The sequence below is a fragment of the Sprattus sprattus genome (genome assembly GCF_963457725.1).
Source record: "Sprattus sprattus genome assembly, chromosome: 1".
Taxonomy (NCBI): Eukaryota; Metazoa; Chordata; class Actinopteri; order Clupeiformes; family Clupeidae; genus Sprattus; species Sprattus sprattus.
This window is the reverse complement of record NC_137920.1, coordinates 63,480,926-63,500,925: the sequence shown is the minus strand read 5'-3', so window position 1 is coordinate 63,500,925 and position 20,000 is coordinate 63,480,926. Positions and strand designations below refer to the sequence as shown.

At 47.6% G+C, this 20,000-nt stretch overlaps 1 protein-coding gene across 6 annotated transcripts in view; it reads left to right on the top strand.

The window, feature by feature from the left end:
* The window catches only part of LOC308365617 (transcription factor COE1-A), a gene marked incomplete at its 5' end in the record, with an annotated part of 149,323 nt that overhangs the window by 124,938 nt on the left and 4,385 nt on the right, over positions 1-20,000 (top strand). For 5 of the 6 annotated variants that reach the window (XM_080839101.1, XM_080839100.1, XM_080839099.1 and 2 more), the window contains 4 exons: positions 5,831-5,919; positions 17,111-17,176; positions 17,697-17,874; positions 18,514-18,693. In XM_080839101.1, the coding sequence (XP_080695227.1) occupies positions 5,831-5,919; positions 17,111-17,176; positions 17,697-17,874; positions 18,514-18,693 (513 nt within the window). The remainder of the gene's footprint in view (positions 1-5,830; positions 5,920-17,110; positions 17,177-17,696; positions 17,875-18,513; positions 18,694-20,000) is intronic. The other variant, XM_080839102.1, reaches the window with a different exon arrangement.

Sequence of the window (20,000 nt, the reverse complement as noted above, 5' to 3'; positions counted from 1 at the left end):
TCAAGTGGGCTGTCAGTCACCTTAGAAAAACCTGCCAGGGATTTCAAAACCAACTGAGGCTTTATCAGTGGTCTTGGTCAGTGCAGCTCTCCCTTACTGAGCATGCCTGATTAAGGGGTGTGCTCCCTACCCCATATTCTAGCACTGACCGTAACCATGGTGATTGGCGTCGGATCAATTACACCTTAATTAGAACAGATGTTGCAGTGGCAAATGAAGAACTCAAAGACGCACTGCCACTGGCTACTCATAGCCACTCTTTTGAGAACAAGAACAAGTTTAATGAAAACAAGGCCTTCAGATACAAGTGTATGTGAGTCCCCTGGGGTCAGGTGGTTAGGGAGAAGGGGGAATGTTTTGAAAGAGTGAGAGACTGACCAACGAGTTACTTACACACTCCTTCGTTCGGCGTGGTGGAATGCGGTTGGTATGCTGTACATTGTTCAGAATAACTCAGTGTAACTGTTGGCTTAAAGAAAAACGTCCCTGGAGGATGCTTTGCTATTCTCACTCTTGTCAGTAGCGTGTTCTTAGAAGATGTGTTTTTTAGGTCCTGGGCCTCCCTCTCTGCACTGACTGGAGCCGTCCCAGGGCTTTTGGAGAAGAAGTCAAAATAGCCATCAGTTGGGGGTTAGACCCCCCTACCCCCCCCCCCCCACACACACACACACACACACACACCATCTTTTGTGTTTTATTCCTGTGTCAAAACCACCTCTGTTGCCCCAGGAGAAACGTACACCGACATCCCTCACCAAAACTCCAGTGCCATGTGTTCCTAATAAGAGGAGCAACCAATAAAACTGCTCTTTAAAACTGAATTTGGCCGCTCTATAAATATCCCTGCCTGTGGTTTGGATTGTTTCACATTTTACAGAATATTGTGTTGAGGTACAGTAAAAGAGAGGGCCAAAAAAAAGAAACGAAACAAAAGGGAGAGAGAAAGAGAGAGAAAGAGAAACAAAAAAACTCACTCACTTCCCCATTTATGTGCTGTTCATGCGCTGTCGTTATGCTTCATGGAAGAGGATATATTTGCTAACATGGCTTGTCCTTAAACTTGGAAACTACTCTAAGTGCTCTTGGCTAACATGTCTTGTCTGCGGCAACAACTCCATCCTTCCCATGTGCGGGGTTTTCATGCAGTGATGACATTACACAATAGCAATTTTTTTAGGTGATGCAAAGCATTTAAGTGAATTTGTGGAGGTTAGAGTTTAGAGGGAAAAAGCGGTCAGGGCTTTTCTCCTCCTTATACCCAGACTTTAATCTGGAGGACACACACAGATAAATCCAGATGCAAAACCCAGCTGAACATGCCTTGTGAAAGTCTTGCTCTATCTCTTACGTTAAGTGTGTGTGTGTGTATTCTTTTTGTGTGTGTGTGCTCACTCTGCCACTTGTGTAAGTGGAGGAAAGGTTAGTTCTTTCCCAAGACAGTGTTGTAACTCGGGATTCATGGTGGCCAGCTTACTTGTCTACCCTCCTGGAGCTTGGAGCGGAATCTAATTTGTGTGTGTGTGTGTGTGTGTGTGTGTGTGTGTGTGTGTGTGTGTGTGTATCTATGGGTGAGAGTGTATGCGTGTGTGAGACAGTACATACAGACTCTGTGTGTGTGTGTGTGTGTGTGTGTCTGTGTGTGTGTGTGTGTGTGTGTGTGTGTGTGTGTCTGTGTGTGTCTTTGTGTGCGTGTGCATGTATATGTGCACATGCACACATATTCATATGTGGGCACACGTGTGTATTTGAGTATGACTATCATGCATCCTCCTGCCCGTGTATACATGAATCTGTGTGTATGTCTACATGCATACGTGTGTGTGTGTGTGTGTGTGTGTGTGTGTGTGTGTGTGTGTGTGTGTGTGTGTGTGTGTGTACGCAAGAGAGAGAGAGCGAGAGAGAGAGAGAGAGAGATAGTGAGAGTGAGAGAGCTAGAGAGTGCATTCTAACAGGGAAAATGTCCCATACATCAATGTTTACGGGGCAATAATAGGCCCTGTTCACAGACACTCCACCCTGTGAAGATTACAGGATGCAGATACCCCCTTCTCCGTAAGTGAATATTACCCGCTGGCCTTGAGGAGAGGGGGAAAAAAGAGAGACTGTGTCCAACGTGGAAATCGATAGCGAATATAGAGGGAGAGTAAACAGCCCTTGACAACCACAACTGTGCAGCTCCACTGAGCCCCCTGCCCATTAATCTCCATATTTGCTTTTAACAGGAGGGGGGCGGGGGGGCGCAAGGCTCTTTTCCTGCTGCTCCAGGGGCCCCTCACCTCTCCCGGCAATACGGGCCCCTGTCGCCCTAATTATAGGGCGGCCATTTTTAATATGATGTATTGTCTGTCCTCCGGGGCTTTTTTTTTCTTGTCTTTTGTGTCGCACATATTTGGTGTGATTCTGGGACCGTAGCTCTTGATTTGGTGTTGGTTTTTTTTTCTGAAGAAAAAGAAAAGTCAGATGTCCCCTCCCTTCTTTCACAGCAGAGTTTGAAGCTGGGCAGTGTTTTCGCTTTTTTCGTTTGGACGTCTGGGTTTTCTCGACATCGATAGTTATGGATTTGTTATTTCTTCCCATGTTTATGGCGGGCGCGGACATGGTCATTTTGCATTCGGATTGTGTCCGAGGCATTTGCCCCGGGGCGTCTCTATTAGGAGAGTCAAATGGGACAAAAATCAGAGGTAAAGCACATACTCTGGAATTTCCTCAATTTATCCCTGCTGAAGTATTTACATGCTGGGCTGGGATTTGGAGTGTGTGTGTGTATGTGTGTGTGTGTGTGTGTGTGTGTGTGTGTGGAGATGGGTTGGACGCATCAATGACATGTTACGACATGTACATTTTACATACGCAGACATCTGAGAGACATTATTTTAAATTAAAAAAAGAATTACGCATGGGGCGTATATTGGAGAGCGAAGCGCATACAGCGACCAGTCCGCAGAAAGTGGCGCTGTGTCTTCATCTCACATTGCATGTACTAAAACCTACAGCTGATTGCATAATCAATGCTTGTCACTGCACTCTAACCATAATTTGTGGCGTCCACAACTGAAAGGAATCATTCAATCATTGAATGGAAGTGGAATTGAATGGAATCATGGAACCGCTGACCGACAGAAAAGGAAACTAAAGTTTAGCATTCAGGATATATAAGCTAACAGTGTGTCATCAAACAGAGAGAGATAATACCGGGCAGTTATTCTACACCACTCACAAAAATATATACTAGGATGTTATAACAAACAAAATCAATAGTGTAGCAGGTAGGCAGAATGCGATTTTAGCCATGTGCGGTCTGGTCTGTACATTCCATGGCATGTTTTAAGGTGCACGTTGCAACGAAAAAGGCTCTAACATATTAGTTAATCTACCCATTGTCTGTTTGTTTTGCAATACTTTGCAATCGCAAGACTCTGAAGTTGTTAAAAGGATCCGTTTGTAACTTCGGTTTTTCGGAGAAATCCCTGACACTGAATGGAGAAGCCAAAGTGAGGTGTAAAAAATGTGATATCCTTGGAAACCTCAGGCGTGTTGTTTGTCAAGTTAGACTTAGGTGTCGGAGAGGACTTAATTAGAGACTTGGCCATTGTGCTCAAACCACCCTACCGCAACAGCCACAAGGAAAGCACCTAGATCTCCTAGATGTCTCTCTCTCTCTCACTCTCTGTCTCATTCTTACTCCAGGCGTGCACACACACACACACACACACACACCTTCACATTCGCACCATCAAAACCACTCTGCTTCTCTCTCTTCCTCTTTTCATCCCCTACTTTCACCACTGTGTTCTGTGGAACCGAAGCTCATTTTAAGGCCCTTGTGTGTCCATGGGGACAACAGAACTGAAGAAAGATCCCCCCCCCCCCCCTTTTTTTAGTTTTCAATCTCTTTTTTTATTTTACTCACATGGTTTCTGAGCTCTTCTGAGGCAGGCACCATGACAGACACAGCACCAAAAGAAGAAAAGAAGAGGAGAGGAGCTCCTGTAATGCTCTCTGTATGGTGTGCTGAGCTCCAGGAGGTTGGGACAACAGGTAACAAAGGACAGGGCATAGACAGAAAGAAGAGGGGGAGAAAGACAGAGAGAAAAAGGGAGGGATAGAGAGAGAGAGAGAGAGAAAGGAGGAGGGAGAGAGGGATAGAGAGAGACTTTTCAACATGAACTTTCTATTTCTATGTCTATTTTTCACTCAGTGCAATGGAAAAAGTTGATAGTTGCAATATCACGCAATAAAAAAGCAGCTTGAATTTGACCGAGAGACACACAGATAAAGAAAAGTAAATGGTGCCAAAGTTCTAAGCGTATTTATCCATTTCCTCATTTTTGTCTTAATAGAGATGTGATTTTCCCAGTTCTGTTTGATGCTCCAGTGGGTTTCAAACCACCTTTTGTGTCGTGAATTATTATTGCCTTGAAGCTTAGAAAATCTGTTTTTCATTCACGGCAATGATGATGATGCTGATGATGATGATGCAAGTTGCTGTACCCTGGGGTAAAGAGCGTTTTTTGCGCTGTTGTTGTTGTTGTTTTTCTGGTGGGTTGCCAATCGTCTCGCCAGCAAACCCTGGACATCCTTCAGCGAACATACCCCAAGGTGGAGAAATTTTGCAAGAGATCAAAATTGTTTCCCATTCTCTTTCTTTCTCTCTCTCTGTCTTTCTGTCCTTCTCTCCCTGTGTTTGGCAACTCCACTCTCTTCTGCCTGAGAGTCTTAGTGTTAGAGCTCCCAGATGCCAGCATGTAACTAAAAGAGACGATGCTGTCACATCACAAGGCATTCACTTTCTTGTGGTTTCTGTATGTGTGTTTGTGTGTGTTTTTGTGTGTGTTTTTGTGTGTGTGTGTGTGTGTGTGTGTGTGTGTGTGTGTGTGTGTGTGTGTGTGTGTGTGTGTGTAAGTGTACTTCAATGAAGTATCTTTACCACTCTTTTCTTGTGCGCTCTGTAAAAGCAACTCAAATGGATAGGCCACCATCTTTGTGCTCCCCTTCCTCCTCGTCCGCTCCCTTCTCAGAAACACCCCTCCCCTCCCCTCCTCTGACTGACAGGCTTTTACATTAGCTCTTTGACAAGATAAAGGCTTAACGCCGGTAATTGTGACGCTAAATGCGTAAACGTAAATGTCCTCTTTAAAATCTCCCTCCAGATTACCATCCCATACCTGCTTTTCAGTCCTCGCCTTTATAAATAAGGGCAATCTAGGCTGCAAGAATGCGTTGCTTCTTCCATTAGAACAATTGAGGATTTATTTTTTCTTAAAGCTGACACTCTCTCACCCCCTCCAACATCACTTATGACTGTCTCATGTCTTCGTTGTCAATCGATTCGTTCAGAAATTATCCTAAGTGCGTACAACATCAGAAAAGCTTTGTTACTCATTTCCTGATGTGTTTTTGGTTTGCTTTGCCGTTACGGCAGGCCTGGGGGATGCCTGGCGAACATGATTAATGCACTAGGAACCTTTTTTTGGCCGGGACACAGGTGCTTATAGGAGGTTGGCCAGAAGGTGGCTGCTAGAGAGTTGTAAAGTTGGTTGGCTTTTGGCATATTGTTGTCGAAAGATTGTTCCTGAGGATCTGTTGTGAAGGCTGACCCAGATCCTGGCGAGCGATTCCCTTTTTCATCTGTCTTGTAGGACCAGACCAGACGCTCTTATCTAGATGCTCTGATAGGTCCCATCGGCTGTCCCTTTACTGAATCCCATTGAGAACGCTCTCTATCATTTTTGAATGTGACATGTCATTAATGGATTTTCTCTCTCTTTCTCTCTCTGTCCCCCTCTCACTCTCTTTCTCTCTCTCTTTCTATCCCCCTCTCTCCCTCTAGCCCTGAATGAGCCCACCATTGACTACGGTTTCCAGAGACTCCAGAAGGTCATCCCCAGACACCCTGGAGACCCCGAGCGCCTCCCAAAGGTCTGTCGCCTCTTCTTTTCTCTCGAAATATCCCACAGATCCCTTCTTATCTGGGCCCAGTGTCTGTTGTGGTAAGACGGCCAGTGAGCCGTCTGATGTACTGTCCACCAGTGTACCTTGGCTGTGTGTTTCAGTAGGTAGAGTGTACAGCTGCCTGATAGCTTTGATGCTTTTTCCCATATGGATCCACTTGAGTTTAGACGGTTTTGGCAGAACTATCTGATGGAATTCTGACACGCGCTGAAGTGTCAACAAGCCTCTGAGAAGTTTTTCATTAGTTTAATTAAAACCTGAACTGACCTCCCAAGTAAATTAATCCCTTTATTAATTTGAACAGTGAATAGTCGTCGTCATAGAACAACACGGTTTAGTTCAGCAGCCAAAGCCGAACCCTATATGACAGCCCAATTAGATATGGATGGGTAGCTGAATAATATTGCATGCTCTTCCTAAGGTCAGTGAGTTTTGGCACTTTGTCATGTCTGCCAGAGAAAAAAGACAGGTATCAGCTACCTAAACCAAAGGCAGTCCAGGATAGTTTTTTGTAGAGTTTAATCTCTGACGCAGCGAGTTTGACATGGCATCAGGCGCAGTGTCTTTCTCCTTCTCTTCAGCAGCCCTCTGTCTTTCACCACGTCCCCTGGTGATCTGGCCACGAAGACGAGTGTGTTGCAATTTTTTATATTTTCGGCGAAACGCACCTCAGACACTCGGCAAGGAGAAGCCGACCGCCCGTTTGCGAAACCCTGCAAGTTCACATTCTCCCCAGTAACCCCTGCGTCTGGCCAAAGATATCTCTCGTGTTTGCTTTGAATCTCATTTAAAATCAACACAGAAGGTACTGAACATTCGAGATTTATCCTGTCACTGGCTGGAGAAAGAAAAATGGAAAACTAGTGTCCCTTGCTTAACCTTTTCACGTTTGTTTTTACATAAGTTATTCTCATTGAGAAGCATGCGGTTGCACCCTGCCCTGGTACAATGGGAGGTGACTTGACCCAAACGCTGATTCTCCAGGCAAGTTTCATTCAGTCAAGTGAGGCGTGTAGGGCAAAGTCGTGACCCCAAATTTTCTGCAGCTGTGGGGATTACTGTGTGTGTGTGTGGTTGCGTGGGCGGGCGGGTGTGTGTGTGTGTGTGTGTGTGTGTGTGGGAGCTGGTTCATTTTCGCCAAAGCATTTCCAGATATTCCTGATTTGCCGTTGAGTAATGTCATCAGACTGAACACGGACACATTGTAGCACATTAGGGTGTGTGTCTTCTGTGATGTCATTGCAAGAACACTCCACGCACATGTGCTCATAATCTCTTTTGCACAGCTGCATTTGCACACAGATGCACACACACAGGCACACACACATGCACGCACACACACACACACCCACACACACAAAGGCAAAAGTGTGCTGCACAGCAATTGTGCAGGTGCACCCAGACTAAATGCAGACAGATCTAGACAACAATGTGCTCTTACTTACACTGCCCACTGGGACAGTGGCTAAAGTAGGTAGTGGTGTGTTCATATGTGTGTGTGTGTGTGTGTGTGTGTGTGTGTGTGTGTGTGTGTGTGTGTGTGTGTGTATGAGCTCTGCTTGAGCAGGAAAAGTGTGGACTAAATTGATCCTTGGGGAGTAATAAACACACAGCATTTTATCTTGCTTTCGGCGTCCCCCTGGTTCGCTCTGGGTCCAGCGGCTACAACAACACTTAATGGAGTAAGAACAGCAGGCTAATGAGGGCCGAGCTTGATGGCATCTCTCCCCTCCTCCACCCCCCGTCCGCTACCCTACACACCACGTGCCCTGACCTTCCGCTGTGACCGCCTGTGTCTCTGTGTGCCAGGAGCCCCACCCATCCAGGTCTGCTGTCAGATTAAAGGCTGACAGAACTGACACTTGAAAAAGAAAGGATCAGGATGCAGACTTTAAAAAAAGTGGTGCCAAGCTTATGACATTCAATACAATCTGTCAATCAATCAATCAATCAAACAGACAGTCAGTCATGTACATAAATCAACCAGAACAGGTTGGTATCATAACTGAATTCTCATAAAGAGATGTTAAAGGAGTGTATAAATCCTGCATACATCCTGAAACAACAGCAGGGCTGAAAACTCGCTTGGCAGACTCGCTTGTAAGTGGCCACTGAAAGTTTCTCCTAAGCTCCCAAAGGGGCAGCAAATTGCAGGTTTGAAAGTGCAATACCACAGCCTGGAGGCTTATATCCTGCTATTTAGGGGACAATACCTAAGTGCAGTGACTTTCTTTTCTTTTCACAATCGCATACATAGAGGTTTTACACGCCGACCCAGTCTAGAGCTGGAGATGGCCACCGTGGAACCAAAATCCCCTGAGCGGCCCTTCTCTATTACTCTTTATCACGTGTCACCCAACGTCTGAGATCAAATAGAAACATCCTGGTGGTTATAGGGGTGTGTGCGTGTGTGAGAGAGAGAAAGAGAGCGAGAGAGAGAGAGAGAGAGAGAGAGAGAGAGAGAGAGAGAGAGAGAGAGAGAGAGAGAGAGGGAAAGAGAGAGACAGAGACAGAGAGAGAGAGAGAGAGAGAGAGAGAGAGAGAGAGGCAGAGGTGGCGTTGCATGGTACACGGTGCGCACGGTGAAGGAGTGAGTGATTTGAGAGACTTCATCCATCTCCGAGCGTCGTGGCTGTCGGCAGCGCCGCCGCACTGCACTGCACTGCACTCGGGGCTCCGGCACCAGCGCTGGCGTCTCACTCCATTAGTTCACATTAACCTCCCATTTACGGCTCCAGCACCCGTGTAATAGAGAAACAGACAGCTATTGTACTCTTCCGCTCCACGCCCAAGTGTTTTTGGCCCGGATCACACAAGCACTCAAAGCCCTCCCGACCCACACACACAGACACACACACACACACACACACACACACACAACCCCACACCACAGCTTCCGAAATCAAGCCATTCGTCGCAATTAGCCGAAGCATAAGTCACTGTCACGTCCAATGAAGGGACATCGATTTTGCGCAGGGACGCGGGGACACACGCACGGTCATTGGCAGTCACTCTTTGTAGGGGCGTGAGTGTTTTTTTATTGTTTGTGCTTGTGTATGAGTGTGTGTGTGTGTGTGTGTGTGTGTGTGTGTGTGTGTGTCCATGCCTGTGTGTGTCTCACTTTTTTGATGCAGCTTAACACAGGGAGTTTGTTCAATGATTATGCCATTAATGAATTACTGTGTGTGTATGTGTGTGTGTGTGTGTGTGTGTGTGTGTGTGTGTGTATGTGTGTGTTTCTAAATACACTCTTGCCCTGTGTAGGGCTTGTATTTCAGTAACGTTTGATAAATAACTCGGTGTTAGAAAGCTGTATAAATGTCTCCGGAGTCAAGTTGACAAATGTATATTTTTGCGATAACACTTCCTAACGCCTACTGAAAGTTGCTCTGCCTTCTAAGCAGTGCCTGTTTTCAGCAGCCTCTTTCGCGAGTGCTTTCTGTGGGCCTCAGACTGGCACAGTGATATTGGCTGTGTTAAGTCTTTCCCAGGCTGAGACAGGTGGGACGCGAAAGGTTCATCTGTCGCTCTGTTCCCCTCAACACCCCCCACCCCCCTTCCCTCAACCCCCCCACACCGCCCCCACAAAACGGGTTCTATCTGTGGCTTGTGGAGCGCGAGCAAGATAAACAACCGTTTTCCCCTGAGAGAAAGGGCTTCATTACTAAAGACCAGGAGTTTGACTCGCAGACCCTGAGAAAAACATCCAACCTTCTTTAACGCTTAAGGTCAGTTGGCCCAGGTGCCTGGCAGGACTCTCCAGGGAGTTGCCGCTGATTGTGTGCCCCTGTATGTTTGTGTGTGTGTCTGTCAGGGTGTGTGTGTGTGTGTGTGTGTGTGTGTGTGTGTGTGTGTGTGTGTGTGTGTGTGTGTCAGGGTTTGTGTGTGCATATGTGTGTCTGTTCATGACTGTGTATGTGTGTGTGTTTCCATGTGAGGACACGTGTGTTTCCATGTGTATATGTGTGTGTTTGTGTGTGTGTGTATGCATGTGTGTGTGTGTGTGTGTGTGTATATACTGTTCATGTGTGTGTGCGCGTTTGTGCATGTCAGAGCATGTGTATATTTGTGTGCTTCTACGTGTGTGTACATGTTTGAATGTGTGAGCCTGTGTCCGTTTCCACATAGCCACGAGGCTACACTTTATGCAGCTTGAAAGTAAACTTTAGTTTCGCTCTCTAACCTCCCATAGTCTCTCGGAGGGCAGATGCTGTGGTTAGGCCCCTGCTCCTCCTCACAATCCCTCCTCTTTCCTCTTGCGGAGAGGATGCCGGTCGCGGAGCGAGCGAGAGGATGAATGAGTGCGGTGGCTAATGAACTTTGACTCGCCGACACAGCCCCCCGACTGCTAGCCTTCAAATGTGCACCATGTGTTGAGAAACAGCCCCACCAGCGTGCGTAAATAACCAGGACGGGAGAACAGCCTGCCTTTCTCCTGTGACCCTGACTTACACCGCTCCTCCTGACAATGGTTAAGCCTGGGACACAGAGAATAAGATCACTCAGTGTGTGTGTGTGTGTGTGTGTGTGTGTGTGTGTGTGTGGTTACATACGTTTTTACAGGATGTGGGAATGTCTTTGTGAATGCAGAAGTTGCACGTGCCTTTTAATATATGGTGATCCTTAGGGGAGTATTTATGCCTAGCTAGGGGGTTGTATATGTATGTTTGTATGTATGTGTATGTATATTTGTGTGGATGTGTACATGCTTATGTGTGTGTGTGTGTGTGTGTTTGTTCATGCTTGTGTGTGTGTGTGTGTGTGTGTGTGTGTGTGTGTGTGTGTGTGTGTGTGTGTGTGTGTGTGTGTGTGTGTGTGTGCACTGCCTGTTTAAAAGCACAGGCTGAGAGAGGTGATCCATCATGGTGAAGTCAGCTGTCCAGGGCTGCATTGCCGCGGGTCAGCCGATCGAAGCCTCTGCTGCCTGGACTTTATTATTGCTCCACCAAGAGTAATTGAGTCACAGCAAAGGGGAATGTACAAGCGAGTGTGCAGGTGTGTGTGTGTGTGTGTGTGTGTGTATCTCGGTGTGTGTGTGTGTGTGTGTGTATGGTTAGGGATGAACATTAGGCAATACCAAAAAGAGGAATTATATCACACACTCACACACACTGACATTCGGGCATATGTAGAATGTTTTTGGGGGATATTTAGGGAGTATGTGTGTGTGTGTGTGTGTGTGTGTGTGTGTGTGTGTGTGTGAGGGCGGTGTGTGTGACCGCGGCGGTGTTGGGGTGGTCCTGTGCTGATGTCACGCAGCATGGCAAGCGTCCCTGGCTCTGGCGCTCGCTGCTGCCCTATCGATTTCCCCCTTTATTGAGGTAATAACAGTTTGCTGACGGCACCTCTTCACAAGTGCTGGACTCCATCACACGCTGCTGAATGATGAGGGACAGGGAGGCAGAGATGGACGGATGTGTTCGTTGAGCACGTGTGTGTGTGTGTGTGTGTGTGTGTGTGTGTGTGTGTGTCCACATACACACACACACACACACTGACACACCCTCAAACACACACACACACATACATATATATTACACATGCAGACAAACATAGACAAATATAGTCATATAGAGAATGAGTACAAAGAGTACACACACACACACACACACACACACACATATACACACACAGACACACACACACACATACACTTTCAAGAATCCAGATGGACAGTATAGCCTCACTCTGAGACACACACTCTCACACATGCAGGGATCTTCTAAATAAGGACATATCCTTATCTCCAGTTCTCAATACCACACAGAATCAATGAGTGCGCCAGCACAGTAAGCCAGTTATTCCACACTCTCATTACACAAATCAGCCATAAATCAAATGCCAGAAGCACTTGGAATACCCTTTGAACCAAACACACATTTGAAAAGAAACAAATCCGCCGTGCCTGCAGCGCACACACACGCAGACACACACACACACACACACACACACACATACTGTCCTAGCACGCACACACACTATATTTCTCACATTTGTCACACACTGTATTTTGGATAAGTAGATCAGAGGCGGATTAGCCTTTTGATATCCTAGCTGTAAAAACAGGAGGTAATTTAGTGTAATAGGGTAGTGCTGCGCAGCGCTGCGCTGGCGGGCTGGGAGACTGACCGACGGCCAGCCAGGGACACATGGGCCGGCAGTGACAGACAGGCGGGCACAGACGGTGTAGCGGCCCATGTGAAGGGATTAGCCGGAGGAAGGCAGAAGCTTTAATTGTTCACTGAACATTCACACCATGAGGAGAAGGCAGCCTTTGTGTCCTCTCTTTGGCCCCAGCAAGGCTGGATGTGGCTTAGGCAAAGCCGGGAGGACATGTTTTTTGTGTGTTTTTTTTTTTGTGGTAGTTTGTTTTTTATGTTAGTTTTTTTTTCCATTTTCGTTTTCTTCAAATGTGGTTTTATGACACTGACTCGCATTGTGACAAGATGTTCAAGGACCTTATCTAATAAGGGTGCTTTGGAGACTTTCTGCTATGACATTGCGATGATTCTCACAGATGGACAGCCAGGGTTATTTGTCCACAGAATCCAAACTTCATAGGAACTAAGTCAAACAGTGCAGTGATGACATACAAGCATTTTATCTCAATGTTAGCACGGTTGTTGAGGAAAGTGGCTTTGGCAAGGCATCGATTGCCACACCTTCTCTGACATTAAACACACCCGTTAGCTCGCTAACCCAGCCCAGATATGCTCTACCATGTGTCCTGCATCAGACCATCTCAGCACCTCTCAAACGGCACACTGACCAGAGAGCTCTACTTTGACTGGAAATGAAAAGGCCATCGGCCTGTGGCATACGAGGAAGTGAGCTCACAGGGCCAGTGAGCTCATAGGCCCATCCCATCTACACACACTCTTCCACACACACCACCTGTGATGATGTCAACGTGATGATGAAAGCGCATCGGTCAAGCGCTGATGACCTCAACGCTGTCATCGCACGGCATGAGTAAGCAGGAGAGATGTTGTAGGAGCTCTACTTGCCCAGTAGATCGCTGATGACCAGTCAAATGCCCTTATATGGCGCCCACCTCCATTTTAGAGGAATGGTGACGGGATGACTTCATGATGAGCTGGCATTGAAGATGACTTCATTTGTTTGTGACACACCCGTTCTGTCCCTATGACTAGGTGGATTATGTGGCTACATAAGATGGGGACAGTGTGTCTTGAACGTGACAAATAAATAACACTGTCAGCATATCAGACTATTTCTCTACTCACAGTGTCTGTCCCCTTGCACCTCCTCCGGAGCACCTTAGGCTGAAGAATCAAATGTAATGAAATGTGCTGGATTAGGGTAGAGGAGGATGGGTTGGGGGTGGGGAGATCGGAGGAGGTTGGTGTCTGGGGAAGATCCTCCACCAGAGAGGGAATGGCATCATCACCACTCCCCCCCCCCCCCCCCCCCCACCTCCTGCCCCCCCAATTCCCTGCAGCAGAGAAGCTGTGACCCTGCTTGTATGATGGCCGTAATAGAACATTAGGAGATGATAAAATTGCAAATGAACAAGCACGGAGAAACATTTATCATGTAATTCTGTTTTTTTCCCTTCTCCTCTCTCCCTCTCCCTCTCTCTCTCCCACTCTCTCTGTCTCTCTCTCCCTCCCGCTGTCTCTCTCTCTCTCTCTCTCTCTCTCTCCCTCTCTCACTCCCTCTTTCTCTCTCTCTCTCTCTGCTGGAAACATCAGCCATACAGTCCTGTTTGACCCAAGCATATTTTCCCCTCCATTCCCCCTGAGCTTAATGTATGTGGATCACCTCATGAGGGATTATAATTTACACTGTAAAAGCCTGGGATGGGCTCGTGCAGAGGCTCTCCTGTGAGCGCCAACACATGGTCATCAAGCCTCTCGTGCATTAGCCCCCTTAAGAGCAGGCCATAAATGTATTTTTAACACCAAACGTCAAAGTGGACCAGGCCGAACTTTAAATTACAGGGCTCTAATTAGTCTTTGGTTATGTTTGGAAATACACTTTGACAAGAGCGAGGGCAGTAACTCATCATAGCTGTTGCAAGGGGGGGTTGCACATTCTGGTCGATTTATGCTTTCTAATAAGTGGCCGCTCAGAGTGGCACAAAGGGACCTTTTTTGTAGCGGCATTGAAAGGGAACAATAGTGCGTTGGGAAGTGTGGGGAGCTTCTCACACAAGGCTGCAGCAGAGCTATGTGTCATTACTGATGCATCTCCATACGTCCCGTATTCTGGTCTGACCCTGACGCGACGCAACGCTTCTGAGAGTGAGTGCAGGAGAGGCAGATTGAGAAAGAGAGAGAGCGGCCATTCCTCTTTCTCTTTCTGGGCCGTGCGCCTCATCTAGGGGGCCGTTTAGGAGCAAGCCGGTTCGGTTCATGATTTCAGAAACCCGAAAGGAATCAGGTGTCTCTCCACAACCCCCCCCCCTTACCACCCCACCCACCCCACCCCCACCATCACTTCTTCAGTACCTAACAACTCCCAACCCCATCCCCGCTTCAATCTCCTACCTGGCATCTTAGACCGGTTTTACAGTAACACCCCCCTCTGTTATAGAGCGGGAAGGAGGAGTAGGAAGAGGAAGACGAGCTCATTTACACACACACACACACACACACACACACACACACACACACACAGACACACACACACAGGCAAATGAATCACGCTGATGTCACCTCAGCTGAAACACTCCCCCCACACACACCACCATCCCGTCTTCAGCTCATCCAATCTTCTCTGACTATGTCTGGAGAATATGTCATGGAGGAGGCAGAGAGGGTATGGAGACAGCATTCAGGATATTGTACTCAGATGGAATGGGGGGGGGGGATCCAGACAGTTTGTGGATTTCAAATATTCACATGGACTGAATTGCCACTGATTGACTGTGTGCCGATATTCTGAGGTGATTACAGTGGAACATTTAAAGGGTATCCTTAGGCTACATGTGTTTTTGTCACTGTGGGAAGTCAAGTCAGACAGAGAGAGGCACGGTGTCAAATATTTGTCTCTGAATCAATGGCGGGGATGGGAAGGTGTTTTAGCCATTAAGGCATGAGTGTGCCTTGGGGGTGGAGGGGGAGGAGGGGGGTGCACGGCACGGGCCACCGTGCCCGCTTGTCCCGTGGGCTCCTGGGAAAACGGAGCCGTGTTCTCCCATCACGGCAGCACCATCAGCGCCGCGGCCCGCTGTGGCCCCTCCGCCCTGTCGGCCCCGCTCCCCTCATCTCCATCTAATTGATGTCTTCCCTGAGCGCACACGTTGCTGCCATCCATGGGGGCTCCCCGCCTGCCCGCCCGCCCGCCCACCCACCTCACAGCCCTCTCTACAGCTCCCCAGACCTCTCCATCTCACTTTCTATCTCCCTCTGTCTCTTCCCACTCTCTCTCTCTCTCTCTCTCTCTCTCTCTCTCTCTCATGCTGAGGTAGTATTGTGGGAGGTAGGGGAGTAGTTGATAAAGCCTGGCTCGCTGTCCTCCGCCTCTTCGCTCCACTGCCTCCCTCCATTCAGCAGCAGGCCAACCCCCTCCTCTTCTCCTCTCTCCCTCTCACTCATGCCTCCCCCTCCAGCCCAAAGCGCTGCTACTGTAATGAGAGGTTAACGCGATGGCAGCATTGCCATAATTGAGTGAATTTAGCACCTTGGACAGCGCACTAAAACTCCTTATTGCCTATCTGACCCCCCCACACACACTACCCGCCCCCCTTCAACCATCCCCTTCACCGCCCCTCCCTGCCTCCCCCCCCCCCCCCACACACACACACACAGTGCTGTTGCCCCGTGTGGGGCCGGTGTGAGCTGTGTCGCTCTCAGGGGCTGATTGAGAGCCGTGTGCTCCACGAGCTCCAGGGCCCGTTTGCAGAGGGAGCAGGCGGCGGCTGATGAGGGAGAGCAATTTTCTGGCTGTCGCTTCACCACTGTGCTCTCTATGGCTTCCTCTCTCTCTCTCTCTCTCTCTCTCTCTCTCTCTCTCTCTCTCTCTCTCTCTCTATCTCTCTCCATCTCTCTTCTCAGCCTAACTATAAAGTCCTCAAAATGACATTACGAGGTTCAGTATTGGCGCAAATATGTAGATGTATGTATGCTAGCTGTTGATGGATACGTTAATGTGCATTTATGTGCACTCACTTTGATTCCAAGTAGCAATTCCAGTGTGTGTGTGTGTGTGTGTGTGTGTGTGTGTGTGTGTGTGTGTGTGTGTGTGTGTGTGTGTGTGTGTGTGTGTGTGTGTGTGTGTGTGTGTGTGTGATGAATTCCCTGTAATGTATTGCATTTCACTGATTTCCACACAGAAATGCATGAAAGCTAATCTTAACAAAATCTTGACATTCTCCAATGTTTCAAAGAAAACTACGAGAGAGCAAAAAAAAGCAAATACACAGCTTCAGTATGACAGGAAAATGGTTGTAATTACCGTTGTGTGTGTGCTCCCCGGGGGAAGCACATTTAGATTAAAGATAAGAGCGAAGTTTCTACGGACGCCACTTTGGATGTGACGAGTTGGATGTGGAGACTTTTTTTATTTTTTTCATCCGCTGCTTTTTATCATGCCGAATGTTTGGGCAGGGTTTTTCCCCCTCCTTTTGTGTGTGTGTGTGTGTGTGTGTGTGTGTGTGAGTGTGTGTGAAACTATCTCTCTCTCTCTCAGCCATTGTTCCTCATTAGGCAGTGCGCATCGAGTCGATTGCAGTTGTATAATCGCCATTGAAATGTTATGGGAACCGCCTTCAGTGAGTTGTGTCGCAACAAGAATGAATAGGGCATGGAGGAACTGCAGGACCTTTAGACATAGATTGCATTGTCTTTCCCAAATGGGGAACAGATGTGGGGTGCGATACTTTATTCCGACAGACACTGAACAATTGAGCCAACAGCAGTTCCATGAGTTTGTGTTGACCACAATGTTACTAAAAGGAAATTCTTAAGTTTTCATGGAAGAGGGCCCCGTTCCATATTTATGCAGTAAATCGTCAAGAGACATCAAATAAAAAAAAAAGATGAGTTCCATTGTGGGCGCTTCATGCTTGTACGAAACGGTGCATGTCCCAAAACAAGTTCAACAAACCCCTGTTGTTGTGGTTGCTTTTTTCATCTGTTTTAATCTTCTTTTCCCCTCTCTCTCTCTCCCTCTCAATTTCTTCGTTGTGCAGGAGGTCATCCTCAAGCGGGCGGCGGATCTAGTGGAAGCGCTGTACGGAATGCCTCATAACAACCAGGTGAGCATTTTATTTCTCCCTGTCCCTGCGAGAGAAAAAAAAAACAGCACTCCACCAGGTTAAAGCCCATTAATAATTAATCCCTTAATGGTTAATAGAGCCCTTATAAATCATTAATAACATGCTAACAAGACATGTTCCCATGAATTATTTTATACCGGCGCTAATGTATCAGCACTCTGTGAAGACACCGATGAAGCAGTGATTACACTGGCGCGCCAAGCGGGCCATTTGTAACCATCAGTGTCACTTCCTCTCTGTGTGCACTCACTAAACTGTGGGAGATAGGAAGGCGCAGGTGACGGCAGCGGCAGCATTAGCATGTGTTAGGTCCCGTGGTTACACACCTGTAGGGGAGAGAGAGAGAGGAGCTGTCTTGGGTCCAAGATAACATGATGAGGAAGTGTGTGATCTCACATCTGCCACCAGTGTGATACTTAGAATGTTAGAACTGACTATAACACCATTATACAGTTATAACACTTTTTGTGTGTGTGTGTGTGTGTTTCCTGTGTGGCAGGAGATCATCCTGAAGCGAGCTGCTGATATTGCAGAGGCGCTGTACAACGTGCCCCGGAACCACAACCAGCTGTCGGGCCTCACCAACAGCTCCGTGCACGCGGGCATGATGGGGGTCAACTCCTTCCCTGGCCAGCTCGCCGTCAACGTGTCTGAGAACTCACAAGGCGGAAACCAGGGTGAGCAACTGGACACTCTTCACTTTCTGTAGATAAAAGCCATTTCATTGGCTTTAGCTACAGTCCACATGCAACCTTTATCTATTGTTTACAAGTGGTTTTGCCTAACAGGCAATGTCTCAGTAAATATGAATACTCTTCACCTAAGAATCATACAAATGCTATAATATGGATAGCTAAAGAACAACAAGAGGGCTCTTCAGAGGGTTCTGTGTAGAGCTGTTATAGGTTCCAGTGTGACGATTAGTTGGAAAATCCATAAATGTACTAGACTAAGATGACTCTGAAACAGTTCATTCTTACGTCTTTACATGTGGAGTTTCAATGTATCTTCTGCTGGTGAATGTCCTATAAATGCTCTTACATTTCCATAACATATCTCATCCGGTAATGGCAGCTTCCTCTTTGAAGATTCCCTGCAATTATGAACAATTAGGCTCTATATCCATGGACAGTTGAAGTGTACCTTTACAAAGTCAATGTAAATAACAAACCTGATTTGCAAGTCTAAAATGATTCTTTGTATAGCCATCATTAACACTTCCCCTTCTGTCTTCCACTCTCTTTCTCTCTCTCTCTCTCTCTCTCTCACCCTCTCTCTCTTCCTCTCTCGTACCCTCTCTCTCTCCCTCTCTCCAGGCTTTAGCCGGAACACCAGCAGCGTCTCGCCGCATGGCTATGTGCCCAGCTCCACGCCGCAGCAGACCAGCTACAGCTCCGTCTCCACCGGCATGAACGGCTACGGCAACAGCGGCATGTCCAACCTGGGCAGCTCGCCCAGTTTCCTCAACGGCTCCGCCGCCAACTCCCCCTATGCCAGTGAGTCACGCCGCCAGGGCCCGCGTCCTAAATGAAATGTTCGTTTACTACTCCTCACTCCGTCCCGTGGATTAAAGGAGTGCCGTTTTCCCGGGGCTGTTCGCTCCGTGGTTTGCATTAAAAAATTAGGGAGCTCCGTCATTTGGGTTCACTGCTGCCGGTCTGACTTTGGCTTTGTTAGGTTTTGTTTTGTTTTTTGGTTGTATTTGTTTGTAGTTGTGGTAGAGTTCATTTATCAGGCAGAACTGTGCAATGTCTTGTTTTTCACAGAAGTGGTGCAAGACGGCAAACCAGAAACTAAAGCAAAATACTCCAACGTAGTTTGTTCCACTGACTTTATCCCCTGATTGCAGTTACCAAGTTCATACAGAAAGCCCAGTGCCTTTTAACTTTATAGTAACAAGGCTTTTCATAGGCAGGACAGACATTTTGCACACAGAAAGGGATTTGTTCTCTCTATTCAAGAGGGTAACTGGTATGTTTATTATAGATAGATTATTGTGGGCAATGGAGGTATCAGTGGAATTGATCTCAATCAGAGAAGGTTCCGAAACATAAGGGGAAGCATGTTTATTTGTGTTTCATTTGAGTGGATGTCATTGAGGTTGACAGCCAAGCTCTCAGATCTTCTTTCTGAAGCATTAGGTTTTCTGGCAACCTCCCAATATTCAAGTCTTACATGGCTATTAGGAGCTAGTCCCCCCCACCACCACCACCACCACCATGTCTTTGAACTCAACTACACCTTCTTACTCTTTTGCTAATTTCCCTTATTGTAGCCCTTTCTCCAATGAAGCAAGCAGCAGAAAGTGTCAGATCGCGGGTGGGGTGGAGGAGAGAGAGAGAGAGAGAGAGAGAGAGAGAGAGGGGGGGGGGGGGGGGGGGGGAGGTGTTGGTCGGCTGCCCTTGGGTTTGTTTAGCTTAATTGTGAAGGGATCGGGGTGGAGAGGGGGGGGGTTGCATTTCTCTTCTTTTCTGTTTTTTTTTCTCTTCTTCTTCTTCTTCTTCTTTTTTTTTTGAAGTCTGGCGTTTGAGCTCGAATAGAGAGAGAGAGGCTTGGCAAGGCGGCCTCCCGCGGGCGAAAACAATAGCAGCAGATTGCAACACACCGCACCACAAACGCTAACGCCGCAGAGCCAGGGGGAGAGGGGGGGAGGTGGGGGAGGTGGGTGGTAAGACGTGGGGAACTCTGGCATCGCCGCACAAGGCCGTCCCTCCAGAAGCCTCCCGAGCAGCACGGCGCTTTGAAATGAAATTGAAAAGCCCCGTTGCGCGTTTGCCACGCCTCGGCGCTCGTGTCACGCAGC